Source organism: Amblyomma maculatum, chromosome 1 (genome assembly GCF_055883805.1).
Source record: "Amblyomma maculatum isolate TAMU_Amacu chromosome 1, ASM5588380v1, whole genome shotgun sequence".
Classification (NCBI taxonomy): domain Eukaryota; kingdom Metazoa; phylum Arthropoda; class Arachnida; order Ixodida; family Ixodidae; genus Amblyomma; species Amblyomma maculatum.
Genome location: NC_139344.1, coordinates 362,940,119 through 362,964,353, shown reverse-complemented (window position 1 = coordinate 362,964,353; position 24,235 = coordinate 362,940,119). Strand labels below are relative to the sequence as shown.

The 24,235-nt window shown below is 46.5% G+C and overlaps 2 protein-coding genes across 2 annotated transcripts in view; one reads left to right on the top strand and one right to left on the bottom strand.

Annotated features, from left to right (window-relative positions):
• LOC146207965 (uncharacterized) overlaps positions 1-24,235 on the top strand; it is a 33,870-nt gene continuing 9,635 nt past the window's right edge. Inside the window, exons 1-2 of the mRNA XM_084577868.1 lie at positions 1-39; positions 3,269-3,406. Coding sequence (XP_084433994.1) covers positions 1-39; positions 3,269-3,406 — 177 coding nt within the window. The remainder of the gene's footprint in view (positions 40-3,268; positions 3,407-24,235) is intronic.
• LOC146207966 (uncharacterized) lies at positions 13,631-16,918 on the bottom strand. Its single transcript, XM_084596948.1, has 4 exons — positions 16,776-16,918; positions 15,101-15,174; positions 14,413-14,484; positions 13,631-13,844 (listed from the first exon to the last, which is right to left on the bottom strand). The coding sequence occupies exons 1-4, from the start codon at positions 16,898-16,900 to the stop codon at positions 13,693-13,695; spliced, it is 423 nt and encodes a 140-aa protein (XP_084453074.1). The 5' UTR covers positions 16,901-16,918; the 3' UTR covers positions 13,631-13,692.

The window sequence follows — 24,235 nt, the reverse complement described above, 5'->3', positions numbered from 1 at the left end:
ATGTTTCAGTATGTAGGTGGCTCTGCCCTCTTGACAGAGGTTGGTCATCTTGTGGACAGTTCGGACATAACAAAACAAATTGCAAGGGTTCAACGCTGTTGAACCAAATATTCAGCGAAAGCATTAGCGGCGGGTGACCGAGCGTTCTTCTCTTTTTCTTCTTCCTCAGCCCACATATAAAGCTCCGCTTTAACCAAGCCGTATGCACGTGCCTTAGTGGCCTATAGGGGTAACGTGAACGCCAGAGTCCTAGCAGGCTGATTTTGACATAACCGTCTCATGTGAAACGAGGGACCCAAGTTGGCAGCTCCTGCCAGTCGATCTCGCTTTTGTGTCACGTAGGGTGTGACGTCACGAGCTGCGCCGTGACTGCGACCGCGCTACGCCAACCGCTTGAGTTGGTAGCCCAACTCCCACCCTGGTGTCACGTGGAGTGTGACGTCACGGCGTCACGAGGGTGCGGCCGCGCTACGCCGACTGCTAGTCTTGGTAGCCCAGCTACGGTAGCCCAGCTCTTGCCCTAGTGTCACGTGGGGTGTAACGTCATATTGTCACGTGGGTGCGGCCGCGCCACGCTGAAGGCTCGAAACATAGAGTAGTATTGCTTTCGCAATAAAAATAAGAAATTGATGGCCGTGAGGAAGCCTAACTGCATGAGGAGCTCCTGCAATCCGCTGTGATGCTTTTAGGGGCTTACTTTCAGAAGCTCGTTCTAAACCTGCTTTCTTCGACACTGTCTCGGCTTGATTGAATGCTGCTACTCTCAATCCTCAGGGAAGAGACGCCACCGGACACCAAAGGTTAGGCAGAGACGTCTTTCGGGACGTAATCATTCATAAGTGAAATACATTTTCTTATTTACGACAATGTAAAATGAAATTTGCGTTTCTGTTGCCAGAAATGGCATATATTGTACCTATATATTGTGAACTTCATCCACATCTGCGTTTACTCATCATCACCCTTCGTTTCATGGAATTTCATCCTAATTTGTGAATCATCATCATCAAAGTGCTGTGTGTTCGTTCTTCGACGCCGTTTTTGGCTGTGCCATTAAAGCTCGGTCTCCAAGCTCACATTATTTATTTTTTTTAGAAATAGTGTCAATCCCACTAAGGAATTTTACAGGGGTGGGAGCTTTTTAATACCTTTATTGCAGGCGCGAGAAGAATATCAGTTCAAGAACGCCGGCTGCTCACATTAATGCGTAGACGCAAAAGTCGGGGGTTGTTCGTCAGTTTATGGCTGTATTCTTCGACATCAAATCAATGAAACATATGCCAGCCTTTTTCATACGCGGCCAGCATAGGTGAATTAAGGCAGCTCGGAGAACGCTGCCGCCTTTTGCGGTAAGCTCAGAAAAATGTCCCTCTGTGTCTATGGAACTTGAAGAAGCAGGATGAAGCTGTCGGCCTTTACCCTTCTCACTACCTTTTATTTAGTATATGTATGGCCCTTTTTGAAGGTATTACCTAACTCCGTTTTACCTTATGTGGAACGGTGTGACTTATTATGTTTAGTTAATAAATCAGTTTCCAACAATTCCTGCCCATATATTTGCCTCTTCGTGGACATTCAGTTTTAATTCACTTCTTTGCGCAATTCGGCTTTCGTGCTTTTCTTTTTGTTGGCAAGCTTTAAAAGCAAAAATTACCCTACGTCTAGTAGATAACACGGTCTGAATGTAGGTATACTTGCAGGAATGGAACGCTGATGTTCGGATTTGACGGGCGAAACAGCACCATCGCGTCCTCCAGGATCTTCATGACGGCGGTGAGGAAACCGCAGAGCATGCATATGCCAAGAAATGAAAGCCAGCAAAGGCGAGCTTTACAGCTGCACCTCCTCCAGAGCGAGTGCATGAGGGGCAAGAACTCGTGCAAAACTAGTCCTGCCCCTTGACAAAACAAGGAGAGAAGTGCAGACGGCAGGTGCGGCACCGGCAAAATGATAACGGCAGTGTCGCACTCTTTCAACCGGTGCATCTGGTACAGCCAAATCGAAGAGACCTTTAATCTCTCATACAGAAAGAACCAGGCATTTTACCACAAATGTCTCAAGAAAGGCAGTTTACCCAATTTTGACCAGTGCCAGCAACAACTAACTCCTGTGCACCTTTCTCCACTGTACAAAACCCTCACAAATACAAATGCACTGTTTTTTTTTCTCTCTTTTTTTTCTCTCTTTTTTTTTTCCACATCTTAACTAGAAAATCTGAAGCTGATGCGGGTAGCCGGAGGTTTCTAAGTACTAACATGAAGCCAATAAAACAGTCATCCAAGTAGATGCCACGCTAGCATAGAACCATAGGGTCGCATGTTAGAAAACTCGAAAAGCGAAGTGTATGCTCTCTGCTTCTTTTTCTGTTCATCCGTAGTCAATTTTGGTCGATCATAAAGATTGTCTCTATGGAGGGCATTTAGGTCCAGGAGAAACAGTGTCAAAGCCTGAACAAGTGTGATCACGGGACGGCTCGTGGAACTTCGTGTCTGTGGTTCAGCGCTTCACAGCATTTTTTTCTCCCATATAAATTTATAAGTTGTTGATAACAGAGGAGCAATAAAGAATGACAATGTGTGTCATGGCTTTCTTCTTCCATCAAAAGTACTCTACACAAGACTCGATGACGGAAAACTATATACTCAGGTCGACCTTTCATCGGCCCCGAAAAAATGTCAGGACCGATTCCGTCCTGAATTTGTGGTGAGAACAGCCATGGCCAGAAAGTAAGAAGGAAGAAGTAAGTAATGTAACTAAAAACAACTTCACGAACTAGTTCCAAATTCTGATTAAACCATTAGCTGACTGTCTCACCATGTTTAAAAACACCACATAAACTACGATAATAACATCAGCCATAGGCTCAGTTACAAACTTCTGTTTCTCTAGCTTTTATTAGCGGGCTTCTTTTCGTCATATACGTTATGTTGCTATACCAGCCCAGAAAACGCATGGTGAGCGTCCACGAGTATTGTCGCGTTTTGCGCGTTGGCGGTACTTCTATTTTCAATGCATTATTTGGAACAGGAAGGCAAGCAACATTATTTGCAGTTTAAACATGTGGGAACAATCTCCCATCGTCCCCTTTAGGGTAGGCTTTCCCTCGCGGTAGTTATTCTAGCTATCGCGCAATGGCGCCAACATTGGTGGTTAACATTAACTATCGAGAGATGGCACCAGCGTCGCAGCAGCACAAGCGCCATCCCTGATCTTGTCACCGCGCACGCGGGCAAACCCAGGTCTCTTCTGCTGGAGATTTCGATGCTAGCGGACGCATCCTCGCGCGACTTCACAGTCGCCGGCGAGGCGAAGGCCTTGTGGAACTTTTCCTGCCTGCTCGCCCTCTCCGGTCTCGAAGTTTATCCCCTGCCCTAGCGTTGGCGAACATTCGCCTGTAGCCTTGCTGGTGAGTCAGACGACCTGTATTCATTAGCGTGTTTTATTGCTAGCTGCCGCTGTTGTTACTGCAGCAATGAATGCCTGTTTATTGTCAGCACGTGTTGTTCCTGTGTTCCCAACAGCAAGGCCTGCAGTGGTCGGCATGCGCTCCGTAGCGCACGCGACCACTGGATGGGGTCGGCGGTTCGGACTGTCTCCCTATGTAGCGCCCAACGTGAGGCCGCTCTTGGAACATTGCACGACTGTTTGTTCTTGGCAAGGGACGTTCTTTGTCCGGGCATGACAATTGCTATGCCTAAGAAAATTTCGATCACTAGGCTCTGAGGCATGCTTTCTTGAGTGCGAGGTGAATTCCGTTGTATAGCGTGTTTGAACTTTTTGACATGTTCAGCGCATTTTGTGTTGTTCCCTTTGGAGAAGTTTATTAAGTTATAAAACCACGTGGTACACATCGAGGGAGCGCGAGGCCTAGCACCCGCGTAGTCGCCAAGCCAGTAGCGAGTGAGTATGGAAGCCGTGTGTGGGGTCCGAGTTTTCTGTACATATTTTCTCATCTATCTCTTTTGCGACTCAGGGAGTCGCGGGCTCTGGGAGCCGAGTCGCCTGGGGCCACGGGTGCCCGATGAGCATGCTGGTATTGCATCTCGGCACCGGGCGTGTCAACACCGCCCGGAACGGTGGGCGCCGACCGCAAATCCGCTTCGTACGGTGAGCGGAGTAAGACCAACCCACCGTGCTGATGTCTCCTCGTGGCTGTGTGCACGTAACCCGTTTTTCAGAATCGTTGTTTCGTTTTTTTTATTATAATTTTTTTAAAAGGCGGTCTTTGTCGTAGTGGTTGTTAGGCTGGAGGCTTTCGTACCTGCCTGGACCGCTCCAGAAGAGACAACCGCCGGGCCCATGCGTGGTGTTGTAGAGCAGGAGCACATGGCTGACCGTTTCTTTCCTTTTTAAGTATCCTCGCACGAACTGAGCATTCTCATTCAACTCTAGAAAGGGCTTTGTTCACTTGAACTTTCATTTTACAGCCGCCTGACACGTTTTGCTAGCGAGTTTTGTACGGAGCCACGAGGCCCGTGCGGATGCCGGTGCTCCCTCCCATGACTTTCGTTAAAGGCATGCGGAGAGCGTTCCGGCAGTTATGCAGGTTCACCGGAGCTACCCCGCCTTACTGGCCTCTGTTTCCTGTTGTGGCGTGCATGCTGCTGCTGCTAACAGTTAATCCTTGGCTTTACAAGCGCCAGCGGATTTCCGTTAGATCCTGTACTTGAGCCTGGGGATGAGGGACTCCTCGTAGTATCCTTCCGACCCCCAACCACCCTCTGTACAGAGGAGGAAGAATGCTCTTCCTTTCAGCCTCTCTGATTCGGACACGCCCACTTGCTTGCATGGAGGCGCCTATGACTACAGTACGCAGGTCACTTATATCTACTTGATAACGTTTCTACGTGTCCATTGGTATTTTGTTTTGGCGTGCCCTTCGGTGCCGCCAACAATCCATCTTTGTTTTTGCAAGCACCAGCGGATGACCTGCTGATCCTGTGCTTGAGCCTGACGGCGGTGGGAGCGAGGGTCTCGTCGGAGGGTCCTGCAGACCCTCTACCACGCTCTGCACAGGCCGGCTTTCCCTCTCGGCCAGGGCATGCTTTCCACGGCCGGTCTCGAGGGAGAGACCACTTCTCTTCTCTTACGGCCTCTCCAATGGGGTCTGTTTCAACCGCCCGCCGCGCCTCGGTGGGGTCGCCACCGCCCCACTGCTGCTCCTCCGCTACAGCCGTTCGCACGCAAGGGAAACGCGCGCTCGCTTTTAGCTTCGCCCGCGTCAGTTGCAACTGGCAGGTCCTGACATTTCGCCCCTTATGGTTTATACAAAGTCCGTCATCAACATCGAACATTTATCGTGTACGAGGAATAAAATACAGCCAACAATCCGCTCACGTGCGCGCTCCTTCGTCAGTGCTGCCGTGCACGGTCGAATGAAGCTTCGGGTACACTTCAACATTTTTTACCTCTAAGTTCTGTACAAAAATAAATTTACCAGGCTATACAATCTGCCTTTGAATGTTTTAAGCAGGTGTAGCGCAACCTGACGTGAGTGCATGGTGAAGTGTTGGGTGGAGATTCTGTCAACCGCGCTACCGTTTTCGTTTATATCAGAAGAGGCACCGGCAAAAATTCATGGCGCGTCTCAGATTCAGAGTAAATAACAAAAATTTACTCATATAGTAAAAATTTCACCTGTCTAGTAGACTGGGTTTTCTAGCTTCGTTCAAAACGTATCAGTCGGTTGAAAGACCGAAGATGTATATGTAGTCTCGCGACTACTTTTAATCAATGAAATGGGCATAAACAGTTAAGCAGAATCGAAAAGAGCAGCAAACAATAAAAAAAATTTCCTTCAAAGTTACACATTGCACTATATATTCATCAATTCATCAAAATGCGACCTGCGTCTAGAAAATTCAGGCTCAAAATCTTCCTACACGGCTTGTGCCCGTAAGGAGTTGGTCTTTCGGTCTTCTCTGTCACTTTCCTGGTATAATTAATTGAGAAGAAGATTTCTGAGAAATTTTTCAAATATCAAAGAAACAGACCTAATAACATAGCTGTTGTAAATTCCTTTCTGGCAACTCAGTGTTGAGTTCTGACATGCTGACTGAATCAGGATCTTAAGTTCTTCGAGAACATTTGTGTGCAGCAGATGCACGGCAGCTTTTTCGAAAAAGAAAGGTTTGCCCAATAGGGCAACAAGCTCTGGTTTCGGATAATGCAGTCCACTAGAACATTGTCCTCGTAGAAGAGCGTACTACATGGGGCTGCAAGCGTCAGACCCGAAGTTGATTAACTAAACGATATATCCAGCGACGTAAGGTGAACCGGAATATGTGACAGTGGAAAATGGGATGGTAAGAGAGGCCATCACTTCCTTCCGTGCCTTGATTTTGCTCTCAGATGAAACGTCCGTCTTGACAATGTAGTCATGTGCCGCTAGCTGTTACGGCCATTGCATCTGGCATATGTCATTCCCTTCAGCACATTAACCTTACTTTCCCGAAGGGAGCCTCAATGGGTCGCTATATAAGGCTTGAAATGAGTCTTCAGTGAGAGTGTCCTTCTTTAACGCTTTAGAAGTTTCTTGCATACTTTCGATATAGCAGGTGAACTCATTTGTAAGTCACTGCATCGAGTATCACCTTCATCATTTATTGGCCTTTTTTTACCACTTCGAGCACAAGTGGTGTCATGAATATCAACCATTTTTTGTTTTCATATTAAGCATAATATCATGTAAAAAGTTCATTAAAACAATGTTTATTTGCAAAATTAAAATAATGTTTATAATACCACACATTGCCAAGTATATGAAACCCTACAACGTTTACTTTGACTGTTATACTAATACTTTATATCATGCAAGCATTTTGCAATTTACATTACATTTTTATGAAATTATTTTCATCTTCGGTGCTACATGAATGGTTTCGCATCTAGCGCTGAAAGACGGTTTTGCTGTTGCAGACGAGTTGCTGTCATGTTAGCCTTGAAGAAGCTTCGATGTGATCACTGCTCATTCAGTTTTCTTCTTGTTCTCATTCGTGTACAGGCTTGGGAAAAATTCGGATCAAAATGAACAAAAGTACCTACCTGTGCCGCAATGTATGCCATGCTTGTCGAACGTTTGCTGAACGACAGTGTTTTTATATCCGTTCACGTGTGGTACGTTGACGACATGCCGCTGCAGCATCTACCTTCTGTTCTCTTTAATTTCGGGGCTGCACTCACCACGAAACTCGCGAGCGACAACACGAAACCAGGCAAAAACCACCCGCTGCCGCTGAAGCTGGCGCGGAGCGAGCAGTGAGCAGGTCGCGCCCCTTGCGGTGGCGGAGAGCGTAGCTCAAGGAGAAAAGTTCCCATTGTTCCCGCAGCGATTGAGAAGGCCGTAAGTATAGCCGTAAGAAAGAGCACGCGCCCTCTCCCTCAAGACCGGCCGTGCACCAGCAATGGTGGTTAACATTAACTATCGAGAGATGGCGCCAGCGTCGCGGCAGCACAAGCGCCACCCCTGATCTTGTCACCGCGCACACGGGCAAACCGAAGTCACTTCGGCTGGGAAACTCGACGCGAGTGGACACATCCTCGCGCGACTTCGCGGAACTTTTCCGGCCTGCTCGCTTGTCCATTCAAGGAGTTTATCCCCTGCCCTAGCGTGGGCGAACATTCACCTGTAGCCTTGCTGGTGACTCAGACGACCTGTATTTATTAGCGTGTTTTATTGCTAGTTGGCGTTGTTACTGCAACAATATATACCTGTTTGTTGTCAGCACGTGCTCTTACTTTGTTCCCAACAGCACGGCCAGCAGTGGTCGGCGTCGCACGTGGTCACTGGGTGCGGTCGGTGGTTTGGACTGTCAACCTCGATTAAGTGGACAAAACGCATTTATCCCCCGATTAGAACCTCATAAACATTAGACAGAGAAATACTAGCACATCTGTGGCCCGAAATCAAGAGAACGTTTGGTTCCCCCTAAATAAAGTTTTTTTTTTCCTAGCCAATAAACAGTGTAAATATCGAGTATTAAACACCCATGTAACCCTTAAAGCTTTGAACAGGAACGAAGAGTCGCGCGTGTCATGCCCCCGCTATGAACATGACCTTCGCCGAGGGAATTCGTGTTATCATTGGGATGAATGGGTCCCTTTCAGGGAAGGTACTTTAGCAGGAAATTTGCTGGGAACCTTGCCTGATCATTATTTGTTCCACGTCTATTGTACATAGCAAACCACTTTACTTCATATCGTATGACACGGTCTAACGTTATGGTTAGCGGTCCTCACATTTTCATTGGCACGTCTACCGTGCAGGGCCGGAATATAAGTTGGAAATAAAGACCATGATCAGGAAAATAATATTTACATAGTGGTAATGGCTGCCTTCCTCGTTAAATTCTCTGCAGAGTCCAAGACCTCCGGTCACGAGGTCTTGTACATCGACTGCCTTCGCTGTAAGGTCATGAAAAGTGCTGGAAGTGGGTACTTATGTGGATTTTATACGTAATGGGAATCAGTTAAACGAGATTGATTTAGAGATCCCGTTATCCAAAAAAATTTCGCGTCGGTGTTGTGAGCGTAACATCAAGGACATGGCTCTGGCACGTGGTAGCTGCAGCTGACGTGGCCTTGCTGTGTTTGGTCGTATGGTTGTGTTACGTCTTGTGGTCGCATTCTGCAGGAAGGGAAAACTCGGGCTTCGCCTTTCAGTGAGATGGGATCGTGAAACCAGATTCCGGCGTTCCAGGAATCTTGAATTGCGAGTTAGACACGCCACCCGCGAGTTAAACACGCAGGCACGTTCACACAACTTGGTTAAATTTTTTTGCGAAAGCAATACTATTCTAGATTTCGAGGCTTCAGCATAGCGCGGCGGTAGCCACGGCTTACCCGCGTGACACAGGGGTGAGAGCTGAGCTACCAACTCAAGCGGTTGGCGTAGCGTGGCGGTAGACACGTCTTACCCACGTGACGCTGTCACGTCACACCCCACGTGACACAAAAGCGAGATATTGGCTTCCAACTCAAGCGGTCGGCGTGGCGCGGTCGGAGCCGCGGCTCAGCTGGCAGGCGCTGCCAACTTGGGTCTCTCGTTTCACATGGGACGGTTATATCAGAATCATCCTGCTAGCACCCTGGAATTCACTTTACCCCTATAGTCCACTGAGGCTCGTTCATACGTCTTGGTTAAAGCGGGGGTTTATATGTGGGCTGAGGAAGAAGAAGAAGAAGAACGGTCTGTCTCCCACAGCTAATGCTTTCGCTCAATGTTTGGTTCAGCAGCGTTGAATTCTCGTAATTGTTTTTCTATGTCGAGTTGTCTTTGACGTATTACGGTAGCTTGCGACTGTACGTGAAGGTCTATGAGTGATATAAGAGACCCACAAATTAAACGATTAGTGAATAAAAGAGGATTCGTGCATGGGCGTCGTTAGCGCTTTCGTGGCGTACCCTTAAAGAAAGAAACCTGAAATAACCTACATATTTTTGTGCAGCTTGAAATTGGTATTAGAAAGTTGGGAGCAAGGTTATACCGCTCCTGCCAGAAGTTTATAAAATCTCCGCTATTTTAATGTGCTCCATTGCCTAATTCCTATAAATTGTGCGATTCTATCCGTTACTCATTGATTTTCTTTCCTGTCGCTATAGTGCCACACTGCTTCCTGTGGGTGCGCCCGACGTCCCTACGAGACAGCGTGGCCCAGTACTGCCACTTCGTGTACGACCTGCTGTGTGGTGTATCGGCCAAGTACACTATCTCGGACGCTAGCTGCCTTAACCGAGCGGCCTGAATCCAGGTTGTTTAAGCTGCAGGTAGATCCTGATATCGCACTGACCTACACGTAAATAGATAAAAGTTCTTCCGGCGAGGCTGCCCGAACTTCGTTTCACGAACAATGTGATGTGTGCCGTTCAAAGCATTAAAGAAGTACGAGGACCAAATTTTTGGTTACGTGCTTTTCTTGCGAAAACAATACTGCGAAAGCCAAAGCGAGACCTCAGGTGGCCGCATCTAAGCCATAGAGAAACAAGTATGTTTCTATACGGCTAAGCCGCGAAGAGGCCGCTACGCAGTGAGGAGGCGTAGCTACAATCTCCTCATAAACAATCAGCTTGCTGTGACATTTGAATTCAGGTTACCTCTATGCCACAGGTAGGAGCAGCCTACTCGGGTCGCTCCTTTCATATGGGAGGGTGATATCAGAATCAACCTGCCAGAACAGTTTGCATTTTCGTTACCCCTACGACACCCATGCACGTACGGCTTGGCTCAAGCGTGACTTTATATGTGGGCTGGTAGCTTACGCTCTCACGTCATACCCTTAAACGATGAACCGAGTGTCCCCAATAATGTAGCACCTTAGAGCACTCGACTGGTGAGGAGGGGTATGAGGGATCGATCGCGGTCGCGGCGACTGCTTTTCGAAGGATATGAAACGCAATAACGCGTTTGAGTACAGTGCGATAGTGAGGGTTAAAGAAGTTCAGGCCACTAATTATTCCCCTACTTATTGCCACTGCTTATTCCCTAACGCACTGATAGTGCGTGATAGGAGAATAATGTAGCAGGCAAAAGAAGCTTCTGTCTTTTCTTTCACAATTAAACCAGGATTAACTAAATATAAACTGCAGCCAGCTTTTATAATTCTTTGAGATGGTGTGTATGAAATTTACACATCTGTAATCACGCCGGCACTGCCTGTTGTCGCAAAATTATCTACAGCTGAAGTGAATTTTCCAACCTGATCTAGTTTCAAGGACAGAAAGGTGGGTATTTTGTCAAAGATTGGGAGAATTGAGACATCAAACACTGCAATTTATTCATTTGTTCGCCATCTTAAATTTCTAGAAAAATTACAGTGGCAGGAGAGATCATTAAGACATGGTATTAATGGCAGGAGAGACCATTAAGACATTATCAATTATATAAGAAAATTTATATCTTAGAAATCGTAAAACTAATTATGACCTCGTAGCCACCGTTCTGTTTTGCCGTGCAGTACGAGAGACGAAAACGCAGGATAAAAAATTTACCAGAAGCCATCCTCTCCGAAGAACAATCCTTCTTTGCATAGTAACCACAAAAAATTTTATTGTGAAATATAAGAACAAGGACCTCTCCGTACCACTATTGTACTATGTACAGGTATCGCGACTCTCTATCTACAGGCGCCCGCAGACTTAACACGAATGACGGAGAGCGTGGCTCGCACTGCCGCCAGCGCCGCGAAGCGACACTAATCGGGTTCGAGATAATGCTCTCGGCCTGTTTATCGCGGATGACGATAGCTGGTGCGCCCTCGCTTTGAATAATTTTTTTTTTACCATGCTTCATCACCGCATTGAAAGAGCGCTCGTTACTGAAACTTTTTTCGACTTTCATTTGATGAGGGATGTCGTCCAGTGTAACTTCGGGCTTGAGACTCAGGGGCACGGTGCGTGTTGTTAGATCCTTGTTTGTGACGCCCTGCGTTCGCCACTTTTCTCTGGTGATCTCGTTTTGCCCACCTGTGTGGCTTCACTCGCCTGGGCAACCAAGTACATGATTCTAACCCTGGCAACCCAAAATTGTGCACCAAGCTGCCGCAGCTCTCACGCTTCGTAGGAAGTACGGGACACAATTTTATGCAACATGTAGTATTATTCCTTGTCAAACCTTATAGGCTGCTCTAGTCCGCTTTTGCTGTGCTGCTTGTTTTTGTAGCGAAAGCTACGCTATTGTAGGTTTTCAAGCCGTCGGCGTGGCACCGTGGCAAAAGCTACCAACTTGGGTCTCTCGTTTCACATGGGACGGTTATGTCAGAATCAGCCTGCTAGGACCCTGGAATTCACGTTACACCTAAAGGCCACAAGGCGCGTTCATATGGTTTGGTTAAAGCGGGGCTTTATATGTGGGTTTGTAGCCTACGCTATCGCGTCATACCTCTTAAGGCGGAGCATGAGTGTCCCCTATACCTAGATGCAATAAACACCTTTACCACCACCACTTAAAACACCGGTGAAATTTGATGCGTTCAACGAAACGCTGGTTACGTTTGATGCATCGCTCGGTCGCCCACATTCAAAGCTTTCGTTCCACACTCGGCTCAGCAGCTTTGAATCCGTGTAGGATTGCTGGGAAACGTATCAACAACCTTAGATATGCGGATGATACCACTTTAATGGCAGAAAGGGAAGTGGAACTCAAGAGATTTCTGATGCGCGTACAAGAAGAGAGTGAGAAGTTTGGGCTTAAACTGAATATTAAAAAGGCAAAGATCATGGCAGCTTGCCCTATCAAGTCCTGGAGCATCAAGGGACAAGAAGTGGAAGCAGTGACAGATTTTCTCTTCTTGGGCTCCAAGATTACCCCAGAGGGAGACTGCAGCCATAAAATTAGGGGACGCCTGCTTCTGGGAAAGAGAGCTATGGCTAGCCTTGACCGCCTAGTAAAGAGCAGAGACATTACACTGCCAACCAAGATCCGTATAACTTGTGCTATGGTATTTCTAGTTGTGATGTATGGATGCGAGAGTTGGACTGTGAAGAAGGCTGAACGCCGAAGAATTGACGCGTTTGAATTGTGGTGCTGGCGAAGACTCTTAAAAGTTCCGTGGACGGCCAGAAGATCAAATCAGTCGATATTGTCGTCCATAAACAGTGACTGCTCATTGGAGGGACAAATTCTAAAGCTAAAGCTCAGCTACTTTGGTCATCTGATGAGAAGAGAGGAGTCGCTGGAGAAAGATTTGATGTTGGGAAAGGTTGAAGGTCATCGGAGAAAGGGTAGGCAGCGAACGCGATGGTTAGATGGCATCCTCGAGGCGCTGCAGGTGAAGTTATGTGATGTTAGGAAGATAGTGAGAGACCGGAAAGCGTGGTGTGATATGGTCCATAGGGTCACGAAAAGTCGGACACGACTGAACTGAACTGAATTTTTTCCTTCCTTGACTACGACACAGCATTTATTTGTAAGATCCGCAGGCATCGCATGAAACTCGGGAGGTGCGCTAGCGCGGGAAGCTTAAGGCGTAATTTCAAGTTTCCGCGGGGGAAAAAAAAAAGAAACTGCAACGCCTGGGCCATGAGTGTGATGGCTGCCGTATCCGCGAGCAAAACGTCAATAAGACTACGTAACGAGTGAGCTGTCTGCGTGGTGATCCGGCCTAGTCGAAAAATCACCCCAAGCAATCTGTGCACCAGCTATCGCCAAGCGCCCTAAATTAACCGAGAGCATTTCCTCCTACCCGATGACTATCGCTTCGTGGCGCTGGCGTCAGTCTGAGCCCCGCCTTCTGTCATTCGTGTCAAGTCTATGGGCGACTGTACATATAGCATGCAGATACCGCGACGTAGTCTATGCTTCATTGACGAAGGGAATGAAGCACTGCACCACTGACGAGCTATGCGTTTAGGTGTGAATCAGAGCGCACTCATTTGCCATAAAGCGCAAATAAGCACTGTAGCGGACACGTAGTTTCTTTTAAGCTGCACTTAGTGCAGTGTATTCGCCTACCGACCACATGTTATCAACCTACGTGATATACCCATGTTTGCTTTATTTGTTTATGGCTCTTACTAGGGTTCACAACATTAGATTTTCTGGCCATATTTAAATGACCAAGCCTTGACGTTTAAACAGACGCACAGTGATAGATCTTGATGACAGTCCAAAATAGAGCAGATTTTCTCTGTCCCCTTTTATTTTCTGCACACACGCGCGGAAAGGTCTTTCCGCGGGGAGCTTTCAGGCGCATGCTGTTATCCCTGCTTCTTGTCGTCTCCAAGACAGCTGGCGTCCGAGACTTGGTACGTGTGCTCAGTCCCGCAGAACAGGTCGTAGAGGAATGCGCAATGCTGGGGAAGTCCATGGCGAAGAGAGCGCTCGGTCACAGAGAGCGTGCATTTTGGGTCTGCGATGGTCAGTGCGGGGCCGTGTTACACCAATGAACAGACTGCACCTTCCGTAGAAAAGGTACGGAGTATATGTTTCTATAAACTCCCATCTAAATCAAAAATTGCGCACATTGTTTGGCACGTATCTGGTTATTAGGCACTAGTAGATTACCATTGTCATCGGTCAGAAGACCTGTGCGCACGATGTCCCATTTTCATCGGTTACGTATGAGTAACTAAAGAGAGCATACACCGCCGAGACTCCGCTACACATCTACGATAACTTTCACTGTTTGTGCCACATTACGCGAACACTATCTGAACGCTACCGTTTGATGCAATGCACATTCGGTTCAAAGCAGCCTGGTGATAACAGCATCAGCAACTGTTGAGTTTGCGCTACATCCTCAAAGGATCTCGTACATCATTTTTCCTGTACTGTACATCTGTACAACTGCGCATTCGTGGGTCCCTAGCGAATATTTCAGTATAAAACTCGGTGAACGCCAAATTTGTGAGCGCTACAATAAAATTATTTCATTGGAGATGTTGGTGTGCAGAGTCAATTCAAGGAACAATACTTACCTCTCTGACTCTTAATAATCCTGCAGTATCTGCAGTCCACGAATAGCAGGTCGTGCAAGGCCGCCTTAGGGTCTAATCAGAGAAGGGAATGAAAATACAATTTATATCATTGCTTTAAGATTTCGTTAAGAAAGTTTCTGAAGCTCGTCGACCATGTGTGCGCGTGCAACAAAGCTGGAAATGAACACTAGAGCCTGCCGAGTAAAATAAACACATTTCGTGGGAGTGCGACTTTCCTCAAGGTGTTCTCCAGAAGAGAGCCATAGGAGTAGCTTTCACAGGAGTCGTTATACATTGACACAAAATCAGTCTAATGCGAAGTCCGGTATTCAGATCATCTGCTTTCACCGAGATACTTGCAAAGGTGAGCCAAGGCACAAAGCCCACTCAAACAGCAGCTACAGCTGAGTGTCGTCTCTAGAATCTCGCAGTACGAGCAACTATAGCACGAGAATAAGAGTATATTAAGCTTAGCTAACAGTCGGAAATCGAAACGAGCTGAAAATAAAAGCAACTGGCATTGCCAGGGAATTGAGAATTGAGGGTAGAATAGAGATTTTGGGCAATATTTAGATTAATTCTTATCTTTTGCCCCTGATTCCCTACATTCTGGCCTCAACTCCGGTTCTCTACTCCCATTATTTACTTGTATTCCTAGTGAACTGCCTACTGTGCAGGGTATGCTTACCTCCGTCGAGCTGAATTTTGATTATGTTTTTGCCTGTTTGTCCTTGAGACGACATAAATGCAAATGTTGCGTTCCTGCAAAGATCCAAGAATCCAATGTCAGTCTCACATCAGTCAGTAACAGCCCTTTTTTGAAACAGCGAGATACTTGTAAAAGAAGCAATCGCAGAAATATAATATGCGCTTAAGGACTGAGTAAACGTTATTTTTTTTTTCGTATTGTAGGACAGCACTTCAACGAACGTCTGTCCTTTCAGGATCACCTGGCAAACAACGCAAGCTACCTCGACCAGCGGCGAGCGATGATGATGGTGGGTCTCTAAAGATGAAAGAGGTTTAAGCTCGCGCACTGCGTTCACAGTATTTTTTTTTTCAATTTTTAAAGCCGATGATTTAAGCCAGAGTATTCACATGAAAGCGTGCGGTGGAAAGAACTTTCAGCCGGAAGCAGAATTTTCTTTCTGCTGTCTGTTATGCTCATCTATATATCAAAATATAAAATAACGTCTATTTGATTGATACATTACTGAATATAAACCTGGCTAAATTAGTAAATATAGGCCTGGCTGAAGTCAATGTAACATTTGCTTTTAATTTAAAGGCGCCAAAATCACATGCATACACACAAGAAAAGAAAAACTGGACAGAGCGCAACTCATAACTGATTTATTTTGCAGAAAACACGTGCATATATACCACTGCCGGCGCATGCGCAAGGAACACATTCAGAATCCTGCAGTACACGTTAAGCAATGCTAAAGAAACGTTTTCTGTGCCTTATACAGATTTATCGACGTGTCGCTGACGTACAAATTGCCTTTTACCGATATAAAACGCTTCAATTAGTTCTCTGGCTATCGTATTACCACTCCTTACCAGAATGCACACATACGAAAAACAGCGTTCACAAATACTTGAAGGGAGGAAAGTGGTATGCTTCGGTAAATTGGGGCCCTATTTACTTTGCTCTACGTTTCGTTCATGTTCCCTGATTCGCTCATTAACACATCGCCCGGTTTGCCCGATGTAGGAACAACGGCAAAAAAGGGGAACTTCATAAACAATCCCTTCGGCACATTTCATGAATGGTCACCCATGCCTGGCACCACAGCCTCATTCGTTTCCTTTTTTCGTTCTTTTTGCTATTCGAGGGCAAATGCTTCCGAGCTTCTGGGTGGCCGAAATGACGAGTGGCACTCCATGCCTACTCGCAACTTTTTTCAGGTTGTGGGCAAACTTGTGCACATACGGCACGGCCACCGGTCTCACCTCTTCTCGAGCGACCTACTCCCTTTTTTCCACTGCTTCTTCTTCATCTTCCGTAGGAGGTGCTCGGCGACCTGTGTCACCGAGAAGGTTATAAATAATCCGAAGGCAAGGTGAGACAAGCGTAGACTGAATGAGCTACTCGGAGCCGGAAGCATGTTAAGAAAAGATAAATAATATCTAATGCTGCCCCCAGCGCCTATTTTTGAAGCATTGCTTGAAAAAGATGACCAGATAAGTGCACAGTGAGGACTCTATTTGCCACAGGTACCTGACTACATTGATGATGCGTTATTTCGCCTTTAAATCTGTAAAAAAAAAACATGCTCAAGACATGTTACGAAGTGTCTGGTGATGAAACGACATCGCAAATGGGTGTCGAGATGATTCAAATAGAGGGAGGCGCCTACCTTTCTTGTCCGGTGCCGTAGCGGAAGCGGAAGCGAGCTTTGTCGTTAGCCACCTCGCTTATCTGGGTGTCCCTGAGGCAGCGGTCACCTGGCCCGAATTTGCCTTTTTCCGCGTTGCGGTACATTACGTACCAGGTAGTGCCTTGGGACGTGCACTGCGAACAGCATTGAGTACATGGAAATTATGAACAATCTTTTACGCAATACTCGACAAGGGCTGCGAAGGCGCCGCCAGTGTAAGTTATCACATTTTGAATGCTTTGAAGCCTGCGGCTATAATATCGAACAACTCGGAGTGACTAGCCTAATGAGCCACCCGGAACTACATTCGCTTTGTGCGTATCTGGTGCGTACGCGTGGTGTCTTTGGCGAAAGCGCTGCGTCAGGAAGCCTAACCGGCTCCCCATTTCCTGCGTCGTCGGAAGGGCAGGCGCCGCCAGCTTGGGCATCAACGTTAGTATGGAAGAGTAAAATCCTGGTCCACCTTTCCGGAATCCTAGTATCCCGGGTTAGACAGGCACGTTCATGCGGTGTACTTAAAGCGGGGCTATCCCGCCTAGCAAATTGCGCAACATACCTCATGGTTATCCCGATCAGCGTGCCTGTGGCAGGCGGCGCCATTTGCATCTACCACATAACAAGATAAACTACGCCAAACTAATTCCTACGTAGGATCCAAGGTGTAGCCGCTTTAGACCTCTGCAGTTCTTTTGTTCATCGCACTCATCCGCAACAGCCTGTCACACAAATGGCAAACAACTATCTCAAGTCACTATTAGGTGAGAGCGGGGAGAATAGCAATAGGAATTGGCAAATGAACGCCTAGCTTTTTGTATTCCTAGAACTGCAAGGAACAAATATAACACTATTAAATGGTATCGTCCTAGCATCATTCTCGGTAGATGCGAAACACCCAGCCGAAGCAAAATACGTGAAACCGTTATGGCCTTGAAAGGAATGAGACGACCTTCAAAAATCGTGATATTACGCGGTCTTTAAGAAATGGACACGAAATTGGTTGCATGGAAGCCTGGACCATCTTTCTGCTCCTATCAGAAGGCCACATACCAAGTAGAGCCAGACTCTGCACGGCTTTGTTCCAAAACCTACTACATAATCATCACATGTATAGCTAGCGTTGAGTGCAGGATAAGTCCTGTTCAATTTCCTTGCTTCGTCGTAACCTCGGTCTGTTTCCGTGTCATGATCCATACTCGTTTGCCTGTCGAGAGTCATGGGATCTGGCTCAAATCAGGAGAGTTTGCGTAGGTAACTGTAGATCATATCGCACAAATCCTGTTTAATTGTCAATTTTCTGCACACGTAACCGTCCTTGCTTCTCGAAAGCACTGCGCGGCTTCCGTTACAGAAGTTCATGGATTTTTGTCTTCTAATATTGCCTGATTTTCTTCACCGCTATGTAGGTAGGTGTCGTTAGGGAGACCAACTCGCTTAGTGACACATGCTTTGCGCCACTCGTAAAGTAATATGTGTCCTTGGTACGCTAAACAATCGTTATTAGAAGTAAAAAAAAAAAAAATTACGAGGGTTCAACGCTGCGGAATCAAATATTGAGCGGAAGCATTAGCTGCGGGTGACCTAGGGTTCTTATTCTCTTTCTCTTCTTCCTCAGCCCACATATAAAGCCCCGCTTTACCCAAGCCGTGTAACATGCCTTAGTGGCCTATAGGGGTAACGTGAATGCCAAGGTCCAAGCAATCCGATTCTGACATAACCGTCCCATGTGAAACGAAAGACCCAAGTTGGCAGCTCCTGCCAGCCCGTGTGTCACGTGGGGTGTGACGTCACAGCGTCACGTGGGTAAGACGTGGCTACCGCCGCGCTAGGCTGAAGGCTCTAAACCTAGAGTAGTATTACTTTCGCAATAAAATCTGGGGGATACCTAAGCTCCGCCTTCAAGGTTATGACGTGACTGCGTTAATGTCTCCCATTTGCCAGCTCCCTTCGCTATTACACTTTCGCTCACATGCCCATTGCTGCTGGGTATAATTAGGGAACTTTAAATCAGTGTATCTATTGATACATTCTTACTCATTAGAGCACAGTCGTAAGCTACCACATTATATAAAACTACCCGATAAACGCAGTATCAACCAACCCTTACAAAGTGCTTACGTAACATACGGGCCACGTGCTTAACTCGATGGGGATCCATGGTTGCTGGAAGGCTGTATTCCCGTCTCACACTCCCACTCGAAGGCGAAGTTCGAGATGGCAGCACCTGTTAGTTCGACCGTGTCACGTGGTCATCTGACGTCACGCAATCCAACAACCATTAAGTGTGCTACCATGTCACCTGACAACCAGCACTTGCTATATTCATGCCCTTGAATCCTGATAATGATAGAAAGTACAATAACCATGACAAAGATGATGGTTTTAATGACTGAAATGAATGTCAACAAATGAGCGTCATTTGTAAAGCACAGTCGTAAGCTACCACATTATATAAAACTACCCGATAAACGCAGTATCAACCAACCCTTACAAAGTGCTTACGTAACATACGGGCCACGTGCTTAACTCGATGGGGATCCATGGTTGCTGGAAGGCTGTATTCCCGTCTCACACTCCCACTCGAAGGCGAAGTTCGAGATGGCAGCACCTGTTAGTTCGACCGTGTCACGTGGTCATCTGACGTCATGCAATCCAACAACGCAACCCAACATCCATTTCATGACTGAAATGAATGTCAACAAATGAGCGTCATTTGTAAAGCCAACCGCGGAGGTGCAGTGGTTACGGCGCTAGACTTCTATGCTCTAGAATGTAGAATCGCATCCCGGTCGCAGCGGCCGCTTTTCGATGGAGGCGAGGAGCAAGGCGCTTGTGTGCTGTTCGATGTCACAACACGTTAAAGAACTCCAGGCGGTCGCAATTTCCGGAAGCCTAAATTGTGAAGTCTGTCGTAGTATGAGTCCCATGGGCTGTTAATCCCCCTAAACCAGCCGATCAACCAAAGGTAAAGTGCTAGCTTTATTAGATATTGCCTGAAGTACCTTTTACTTCAGGTCGTTCTCCTCAAAGATGCCGTGGAAAAACCTGCCCCTGTGCGCTTAGTGTGAGCTGATCCCATTGAAAATTAGAGCCCCGCACTTCCTGCAATCAAAGCTTATGAACAAACCACCAAAATGCTGCTGCGTTAACTTTAAAAATAGGACGAAGCTTGGCGGCATACGAAGAAGGAGAAACAAACAAAGCGCAGTTCGATACCAGCGACAGGAACAGATTTAAACGTGGCAATGTTTCAGCTTTCGCGGACGTTCGAAGGAATTTCCGGATGTCTTGTAATGGAAATCTGCATTTGAACAGGGTCGTGACGCTACGCCCACACGACCACAGGCGTGTAAATCAAGCACCCCAACATGAGCACAAATTACAGCAGTGGTCATGTTAATAGGTATGTCTTCACTGATCTGTAGGGTCGTTACAATTCGTTATGACTCCTAAGAGTGTAAGGTAAATTCATTGCGCTGAAAAGAATGAGGGCGCCAAGCATCAACCAAATCCTTGCTCCTGGGATCGCAAGTAACCACGTTACCCTTAGTCCATCGACATCACTTTCAATAGACATGGTTAAAGGGAAGCCTTGTGTGTATTATCGTATATAAATAAATATTTTGCTAGTCTCTTCACTGTTTGTTTTTGCAAAGAATTGGCGTACTTTGTTTAGGAAGCGGAGCTTTCAGTTGAGGCACTGTCGAATCTAAACGTGCTTATCAACATTTTCGCATTACGCACGCGGACGCTATATTTGCAGTCGTGAATATATGCTGCGCGCAAGTAAATGCTTCCAGGTGTGCACTCGATCAGCAAGTGGGCAACGTTTGCAAAACAGCGCAAAGGCATTCCCCACGCAAGCACATAATCCGAAATGTAGAAGAAAATTGATTTCACCTTGCTGATGTCCTGGTAGATACCAAGATCGGGCCTATCATGCAATAACGTATCAGGATTTATGCCGGCGAGGATGCAGGCGAAAGTAGCGCAGGCAACTGCTACAACTGCGAGAACTGACGTCATAGCCAAGACAGTTAGTACTTCCAAATGCAATAAAAATGATTAAAAATTGACGTTTAAGCTTTCTAGGTATGAGAAATGACGCAGTGGCGTGGAAGTTGGAGCTTATAACGGTGCTGGCAACGCGCTTCAGATTTTATACCGTCCACAAAACAATGTTTTCACTAGCAAGCGTTTCGGTAAGGTTGTTGAACCGCGATGTCGTCTCATCTGCTTAGCACCAGTGCAATTCGTGTGTTTTGCACCACCTGAAATCGTTTTGGCGCCAATGGCGCAAGTGGTGTCACTAACGATGCCTGCGCACTGTGTGTACGCTGTGTGCGCCCAAGGGCGGGCTCTGACGGAGTAAAAAAAAAAAAAAAAAGAAAGAAAAAAAGAAAACGCCGCAAGGCGCCTGTGAGGTAGTTGACCTTTGAGAGCCTGCTGCTCATGGTGCAAGCTAGTGTATCATACGTGGGTTCGTTTGAATATTTATTTTTTAGCGCGAAAAATCACTTTTTCTGGCGCATTAAAAGACGTTGTCCGCGAAGGCTAACCTAAGAGTTAACGCTCTGCTTGTTCCTCAGGGTTCAAATTTAGGTTACCTCGCGGACAAATACGGAGGAGTCTGAATATATTTTCGCAACCATTTTCCGAAAGCTCTCAGTATTAAAAACGAGCGGGCTGAAGTAACTAAAATTGAGAGTAAACTATATTACGTCAGAGTTAACCATGAGGTTTTAAGTGAACTATGTATGCCCGGGATAGCTTGGTGAGGCAGTGATCAAAGTAGAAGGCGGCAAGCATATGTTAAGACTCAAGCATTCCTGTCTTAGTGCAGCTGATTTGAAATCAACAGTGGACTGTATCAGCAGCATTTTTAGTGTGTCTGCAATTTGAAGAGGCACTCGATTCTCCATGGGTCAATACAGTTATCGTTGAAACAAGGAGTGAATTTCCCCCCTAACTAAGCCGATAGATTTACACATGCCGTATTCGTGGCGGAGTTGCCCCACACAGATCAGGAGCTAATCAGTGGAAGCTTCGCTGCCTCAACGAGATTTGTTTAGACGTAATGCTATCATTAGTAAAACGGTCAGCTGGATGAGCTGATAAAGACTGCTATTGGAAAAAGAGCGCTAAAGACGATTGCAAAGAATGAAAAACCCACAGAGTTATCCTTCAGTATTTTCAGCTTATTGTTTTCGCCATTCCAGGGATGGCAAGAGTGCCCAGCGCGCTGTTACCAGCACTTAGACGGTCATGGCCAACTTGAATACATCGCCATGCACTTAAGGTCCTTGTAGTGAAGGCAGATATGATAAGGCAAGCAGAAAAGAAGCATCGAAGCTGGCGTGTGACAGACTGCCGCAGTAGGTTTCACGATGTTTTCCACTGAAATTTGCAAATCGCATTCAATTTATTTGTCGCAGTACTCATGTAATATAATTAATTAATTATTTAACTAGTAATTTAGGTAATTACTTACTCAAGTAAGTAGTAATAGTAAGTAAGTACTCAAGTAAGCCAAGTAATTTGTGTTGGTATGGAGTGGTTAATCAGCCGCCCTGGATTGGATGCGTATAACACGTTTTCAGATTAACAATAGCATACAGTTACCGGAACATTCTCACCGGCTTGAGTAAACGTGAATCAAAGCCTGAATTCCTTCCCAATACACGTTTCTGGCATACAAAGTACAAGTGCTCTCTCTACATCGAATTCGTCAGCTTCTTTCGCTAGTTTATAATGTTTCCTTGCCTATTTCCCTCATATTTCTTACTTATTCTAAAGCCTCACATGATTGTTTGAAGGATTTGCACAGTAAGGCCACAAAAAAAGAAAAATTTGTCAATGATTACGTTACTTCTTGATATGATATAAGACCGCAGCTCATCTGCTGTTTCACCTTTCTGATATATTGAGGAAAAGATTTCGAACAAGACGTGTACAATTACATACAGCTTTTTTATGTCTCACACATATTCCTTCAAGAAACACTCCACTAACAGTTCTTGACTGTCATGAAGGAAGCTTTGTGCTCAGAGAAATGAAGAGAGCAATTAGGTTATCGGGAGATCGCTAGAGGCAGCGCGTGGACCCATAGGAACTTTGCGCTGCGAAGAGATAGCAGCCACTGACTGATGCTGCTGACCCTGCTAGCGAGTCAGGTCAACGTGGCTCTGCGTTTCGGCTTGCATGCACCGTGCCCGCACCGTGATCCGTTGATGACGAGCAGGCGCTTCAGCAACCGGAGAACACCGTCGCCGCCCCGTAGGAAGAAGGGAGGGGGATACACGCAGCGGTGAATGGTGGCGGCAGGAGTGCGCGCTGCAATCGGAGAACACGCGTGGTCGCCGGCACGGAGGAAGGGGGAGGCACACGCAACGGCGAACGGTGGCGGCAGGAGCGCGCGCGGCAACCGGAGAACACGAGGAGGGGGAGGATACACGCAGCGGCGAACGCCGGTGGCTGCAGTAGCACGCGCAGCGAGAACACGAGGGGAGGGGGGAAGGTACACGCAGCGGCGAACGGTGGCGGCAGGGGCCAATGCCACCTAGAAGTACTTCAGAAACGCGCTGCCCCGGCTGCGGAGCTGGTTACAAGGGGAAACAGCGCCGACGACGCAAAGGCAAGAAGGCAAGAACGGGCGCAAAGAGCTGCGCTCTAAAAAAAAAAAAAAAGAGCAATCACACTTAGAGTGTCTCGTTTGTCATTTCGCTGCTTTGCTACTGCTCACAGCAGCAGTAATCGACTGTGATATGCAAACCACCTGTTGTTAACGTGTATTCGTGCTTAGTAAGATGGTTCGTGGTTTATTGTTTATCAAGTTTAACGTCTCAAAGTGACAGCTATGAGGCGCCGTAGTTAAGGGCTTCAGCAGTTTTTTGACCCTCTGGTGTTCTTTATTGTGCCCCGACATCGCAGAGCACACAGACGCCTTGCTTTTCTCCGCCACAAAAAAAAAAAAAAAAAGAGCGGTCGCCACGGCCGGGACCCGATTCCGCGTACTTCGGTAGAGGAGTAGAGCGCCCTAACCATGCGCTGGAACAGTTATATCACTACAGCTTGCTGCAATCAATGAAAAAAAAAAAAAGAAACTTCCTGGAACTCTAGTCATATTTCTGTGTGTAAAGTTCTGTTTCTTGCTCTAGATGTCATAAATTAATAGGAAATCTGTTTTATTGATTCAAAAGTCATAAGTAAAGAAAGCACAAAAGGTCTGGAACCCTTTTCATATTTTTAGATAAAACGTTTACGCCAATAAAAATGGGAGAAACTAGGACAGGGGCAACTCTATCACCAAGAAGAGAAATCTGTACTAAAGCGTTCTTAAAACAAATATACAAACTGTACGCTGCTTGTCACATACGTCTCTGTGCACGTACAATACGTTAGCCGAGTATCCGATGTGTCACAACGGTTGCCTTGCAGGTTTC